The 6,461-nt window shown below is 42.8% G+C and overlaps 1 protein-coding gene across 3 annotated transcripts in view; it reads left to right on the forward strand.

The window, feature by feature from the left end:
- The window catches only part of SLC5A5 (solute carrier family 5 member 5), a 148,925-nt gene extending 142,997 nt beyond the window's left edge, over window positions 1-5,928 (forward strand). For 2 of the 3 annotated variants that reach the window (XM_069962303.1, XM_069962302.1), the window contains exon 16: window positions 3,945-5,928. In XM_069962303.1, coding sequence (XP_069818404.1) covers window positions 3,945-4,145 — 201 coding nt within the window. In that variant the 3' untranslated portion in view covers window positions 4,146-5,928. The remainder of the gene's footprint in view (window positions 1-3,944) is intronic. The other variant, XM_069962304.1, reaches the window with a different exon arrangement.
- Window positions 5,929-6,461: the final 533 nt, after the last annotated feature.

The raw sequence follows: 6,461 nt of genomic DNA on the forward strand, positions 1-6,461 counted from the left end.
TTAAAAAAAATAAAACCTACAGCAAAAAAAGTTCCCTAAAATCGCTCTATTACCATGCTTATAGTGCTTTTATCCTTTGGACTACGGAGCTGATTGAGGTGTCATTTTTTGCTCCATGATGTGTTCTTTCTATCAGTACCTTGATTGCATATATGCAACTTTTTGATCACTTTTCATTGCAATGTTTCTGGATTTGATGCGACAAAAAATGCACAATTTTTGCACTTTGGCAGGTATTTTCGCTTACGCCGTTTACCGTGCAAGATCAAGAATGTGATAAATTAATAGTTTGCGCGATTACGCACGCGGCAATGCCAAACATTTATTTATTTACACTACCGTTCAAAAGTTTGGGGTCACCCAAACAATTTTGTGTTTTCCATGAAAAGTCACACTTCTTCACCACCATACGTTGTGAAATGAATAGAAAATAGAGTCAAGACATTGACAAGGTTAGAAATAATGATTTGTATTTGAAATAACATTGTTTTTACATCAAACTTTGCTTTTGTCAAAGAATCCTCCTTTTGCAGCAATTACAGCATTGCACACCTTTGGCATTCTAGCTATTAATCTGTTGGGGTAAGCTGGAGAAATTGCACCCCACGCTTCTAGAAGCAGCTCCCACAAGTTGGATTGGTTGGATGGGCACTTCTGGTGCACCATACGGTCAAGCTGCTCCCACAACAGCTCAATGGGGTTCAGATCTGGTGACTGCGCTGGCCAATCCATTACCGATAGAATACCGGCTGCCTTCTTCTGCTGTAATTAGTTCTTGCACAATTTGGAGGTGTGTTTAGGGTCATTGTCCTGTTGTAGGATGAAATTGGCTCCAATCAAGCGTTGTCGACTGGGTATGGCATGGTGTTGCAAAATTGAGTGATAGCCTTCCTTATTTAGAATCCCTTTTACCCTGTACAAATCTCCCACCTTTCCAGCACCAAAGCAACCCCAGACCATCACATTACCTCCACCATGCTTAACATATGGCGTCAGGCATTCTTCCAGCATCTTTTCATTTGTTCTGCGTCTCACAAACATTCTTCTTTGTGATCCAAACACCTCAAACTTGGATTCATCCGTCCACAACACTTTTTTCCAGTCTTCCTCTGTCCAATGTCTGTGTTCTTTTGCCCATCTTAATCTTTTTCTTTTATTGGCCAGTCTCAGATATGGCTTTTTCTTTGCCACTCTGCCCTGAAGCCCAAAATCCCGCAGCCGCCTCTTCACTGTAGATGTTGACACTGGTGTTTTGCGGGTACTATTTAATGAAGATGCCAGTTGGGGACCTGTGAGGCGTCTGTTTCTCAAACCAGAGACTCTAATGTGCTTATCTTCTTGCTTAGTTGTGCAACGCGGCCTCCCACTTCTTTTTCTACCCTGGTTAGAGCCTGTTTGTGCTGTCCTCTGAAGGGAGTAGTACACACCGTTGTAGGAAATCTTTAATTCTTAGCAATTTCTCGCATGGAATAGCCTTCATTTCTAAGAACAAGAATAGACTGTCGAGTTTCAGATGAAGGTTCTCTTTTTCTGGCCATTTTGAGCGTTTAATTGACCCCACAAATGTGATGCTCCAGAAACTCAATCTGCTCAAAGGAAGGTCAGTTTTGTAGCTTCTGGAACGAGCTAGACTGTTTTCAGATGTGTGAACATGATTGCACAAGGGTTTTCTAATCATCAATTATCCTTCTGAGCCAATGAGCAAACACATTGTACCATTAGAACACTGAAATGATAGTTGCTGGAAATGGGCCTCTATACACCTATGTAGATATTGCACCAAAAACCAGACATTTGCAGCTAGAATAGTCATTTACCACATTAGCAATGTATAGAATCTATTTCTTTAAAGTTAGGACTAGTTTAAAGTTATCTTCATTGAAAAGTACAGTGCTTTTCCTTCAAAAATAAGGACATTTTAATGTGACCCCAAACTTTTGAACAATAGTGTATTTTTGTTTCCAAAATGGGAAAAGGGGGGTGATTCAGACTTTTATTAGGGGAGGGGGTTTTGTATTTATAAAAATACTTTTTTTCTTTGACTTTTACAGTAATTAGAAGTCCCTCAGGGGGACTTTTAATACAACTACTCTAATCTCTCATAGAGATCAGTGTAGCTGTATTACACAGCACTGATCCATGAGATCGGTGCTCTATTGCTATGGTCATTACGTCGCTGAGGTCCGGCCCGTAAGACCTTGGGATCCCCCACTAGACACCAGGGATGGGCAGAATTTAACACTGTTCGGGTGCGTTTACACAGACAGATTTATCTGACAGATTTTGGAAGCCAAAGCCAGGAATGGATTTGAAAAGAGGATAGATCCCAGTCTTTCCTTTATGACCTGATCCCGGTTTATAGTCTGTTCCTGGTTTGGGCTTCAAAGATCTGTCAGATAAATCTGTCTGTGTAAACGCACCATTAGATGCAGCTGTCATGTTTGACAGCTGCATCTAATGGTGTTAATTAGTGGGAGCGGTGATTGGACCGCTCCCGCTAGTAGCCGCGGTCCTGTGCTGCAGATAGCAGTCGGGATTGAGGCAGTTCATAACGGGGTCGTGGTGCAGCCCCCCTCTGAACACCTCTTGCGGGCATATGCCGTACGGCTATGGCTGACACTAATGCCTCTCGGCTACATTTAAAAACCAACGCCAGGGTGTTGGAATATAATTTGATCAAACCATATTGCCCCATGTACTACCCACGTGCAGGTCCCCTGGTTCACATGAGTCCCTATGCTAACTCACCACTGTGTCAGTCAGCGACTGCCAACCCTGCAAAGCGAGCACAAACAGGGAAGGTAGGCCATAGAACAGCCCTGCAATCCCAATGCTACAGGACCAATCCCCAAGGGCCCCCCATAACCCAGCAGGAACCCCCGGCGAAGAAAGCTGCCACCAAGTGAACATGATTGTTTCACTCACCATAGCTCCTGCAGGTAGAATGGGAAAGATGGGAGGTACTAGTCATGTGTGCACAGGTGTCTCCTGCTGATTGGTCCTGTGACAGTGGGGTTGCAGGGCAGTTCTATGGCCTCCCTTTCCTGTTTGTGCTCGCTTAGCAGGCTTGGCGGTCGCTGACTGACACAGTGTTGAGTTAGTGTAGGGACTCATGTGAACCAGGGGACCTGCACGTGGTACATGGGGCAATATGATTTGATCAAATTATATACCAACACCCTGGCGTTGGTTTTTAAATTTAGCCGAGAGGCGTTAGTGTCAGCCATAGGTGTGCGGTGCAGCGCTCTTTTCTCTCCTTGTCCGTATTTTACGTTTGCACTCCTCCTGGAAGACCCATGTGACCCCAATCAGCAGGAGGCACCTGTGCACACATGTCTAGTACCTCCTATCTTTCCCATTGTACCTGCAGGAGTAATGGTGAGTGTTTAAGACCATGTTCACTATTGTGTTGCTTGGTGACCTCTTTCTCCGCCGGCGGTGCCTGCTGGGTTTTGGGGGGCCCTTGGGGATTGGTCCTGTGACAGTGGGGTTGCAGGGCCGTTCTATGGCCTCCCTTCACTGTTGAGTTAGTGTAGGAACTCATGTGAACCAGGGGGCCTGCACGTGGTACATGGGGCAATATGGTGTGATCAAATTTTATACCAACATCCTGGCGTTGGGAGGGAGGAGTGCAGTACAGCCACTGAGCCAACTCCTCTTTGACTCTTCATTACAGTAATAGAGCCAAAATAGGCAGGGTTAAGGTACTGACAGATTCTCTACAGACAGATAAAAGGTAATCTTGTATCTTGATTCTGAAAATCCTTTTTAATAAGGAAACAAATGTTTTGTCCAATAAATATTAATTAATGATTAATCATTGATCATAATCATTGGCATCGCAATTATTTTTGTAGAATGTTAAAAAGACATAAAATGCAAGGGATTTTACTGATAAAAGTCATGTGCTGTGTTTGTAAATGTCTGATATATTATAACTCTAGAATTCTCAAGCTACAGAGAAGATGGAAGGGCACTGCTCTACAATTCAGCCCAACCCCCAAATTCCAAACGCTGAAAACAATCACTTCATTTTGAAAGAAGATCCCACCTTCTCCCAGAAGAAAGACCTAAAACATCTTAAAGAAAATAGTTGCTTCACTTTTTGGACGACAAATAAAGTTGACAGAGAGTCCTATCTATGATTTTCAACTATGTGGCTAGTAAATCTAAAGCCTATTAGTCTAACCTAAGGCTACATTCACACATCCATAGTGCAGCCCATGACTGTGGACTCGCGGCCCGCACTACGAATGTGCATCTGTAGTGCTCTGTGTTATACGGAGCGCTACATTGCCTCTTCGTTATCATAGCGACACGTGCCCCAAAATGTGGTCCACATTACAACATGTCCTTTTTTTGCAGCAGCACAGATTGCGGCACCGTAAACACGTACAGACTTGTGAACGGGGCCATTGAATACCATTGGTTCTATGTTCTGTCCGCAATTGTGTGCCCGTAATTGCGGAGAGAACAACGGATGTGTGAATGTAGCCTTACATGATGTCAAATGAACTGACTTTTCTTTTTCCAGACTTTATGCTGTTGATTAATACCATAATTTATTTTTCTTTTCTCTTTTGTTCAACACAACTGACAAAAAGAGATGAAAGGGAATCTTGGTATTTGAAATGCACTGATCTACACAATTCCATGTTACATATCATACTAGAACACATGGCATTAACAGGATATGTCCAAACTACCCTGCATAAACTAAAGCTGGAATATGTGTCTATTACAGCTGTTGGTGAGCAATTATTTCAAACACTGCCTATACATTTCAATATATTTAATAGATTTCACATAATGCATTGTTTTCCTTAAGAGTAGTATTGCAGAGGCTCCCAGCTGATTGGATTTAAAGTGGTATTCCAATTTTGACCCAGTCTTGTGATGGACAAGGACAGGTGTTTTCACATACAAAAAATAATTGAGAAAGAAGGTTTCACAGTTATAGAGTACCAAACTGTGTAAAGTGTATCTTTAGCGATAATTAAAAAATGACATGCATCACTTTCATTTTTCTAATATACATAAATTTCAAAAGCCTCTTTGACTCTTACTATAGAATAAAAGCATTTTGTTCTGGAAGCACAGCTGGATATATGAAAAATACAGTGATACAGTGTGTCTTTTTGACCTAACAGCTATCTAACATTGTCAGCAGTTTGGAAAGTGAATTGCAGCTGACGGATTCTCTTTAAAGTGAACCAATCAGCACATTTGTGCTGATTAGGCTCCCAGGGACGCTGCACAGATCTTATAGACAGGTCTCCTACCATGTCAAGGGGTTCCTGGCTCTGTAGCTTCTTGTCCCAATAATCCCACACAAGGCAGAGGGAGAGCTGTGAACTAGTCATCTGGGCGGTGGCACGGCTAGTCATGGATCTCTGCCTGTCAGTGCATTCTAGGGGGGAGATTGACAAGCAAAGTGGCCTCTAACAGGCCTTGGACACCGCCCAGATGAATAGCTCACAGCTTCCCTCCTACCTTGCGCAGGATCAAACAGTGTTTTACCGGGACATAAAGCTACGGAGCCAGGAACCCCCAACATGATATTAGACCCATCTGTGAGGTCTGTGTAGCCTCCCTGGGAGACTAATCAGCACACATGCTGACTGGTTCCCTTTAGGATGGCAAAAGTGGTAACCATGCATACGTTCAAGAGCTGCAAGGTAACAACAATATCTTCAGCCATCCAACAAATTACTTAGTCAACTCTCAAGACACCATATTCTATGTAACTGTGTTCTCATTTTGCTATTGATTTTGATTGGATATTTTCTGCATCCTGGCAATAACAGAAACTGCATTTTGTAAATTATCTGAACACCGAATTGTTAATCTTTTTGTCAAATAGGTTTTAGTTACTGTATTCTGTTTAAACTAAATAAAAAGGTCATACAAATATTTGTTTAAACCCCACTACTGAAGTCTTCATGGTACAGCAATGTGATATTTAGATACCTTACATACACATAAATGGGAAATTATACACCTGTGGCTAGTGTGTGCCAGGGAAAAGGCACAGATTTTTGCGCAATCCACCCTGTTTGTGCAATAATCTGCTTCTTTTCTCCGGCGTATGCCCAGCTCACCTAATGGGTGGTCAGGGGGGTGTAGCATTAGTAAATCCAGAGGGGGGGCGGGGGTATTTATGTAAGATCGGCATACCTGTTTTGGTAAACACCCCCAATTACCATCAGGCCTCAGCTTCCAGTTGACTGTCAATTAAGCAGGGATGAGGATGGAAGGGGGAATGACAAGTTCTTATGGCCCTCAGCACTTTGGGAGCCAGGGAACACTTTTTTGACTCTTTAAATAATAGCATAACTCTTTGAACCATAGAATAATAGCATTTTCTGTGTTATGAAAGCATGGTCAGATGTAAGAAAAGCACTATGGGGGGGGCGTGGATTGGCTTTGCGCGATGCTGACTGGGTGCACTTGCTAATCTC

The sequence above is a fragment of the Dendropsophus ebraccatus genome, chromosome 3 (assembly GCF_027789765.1).
Source record: "Dendropsophus ebraccatus isolate aDenEbr1 chromosome 3, aDenEbr1.pat, whole genome shotgun sequence".
NCBI lineage: Eukaryota > Metazoa > Chordata > Amphibia > Anura > Hylidae > Dendropsophus > Dendropsophus ebraccatus.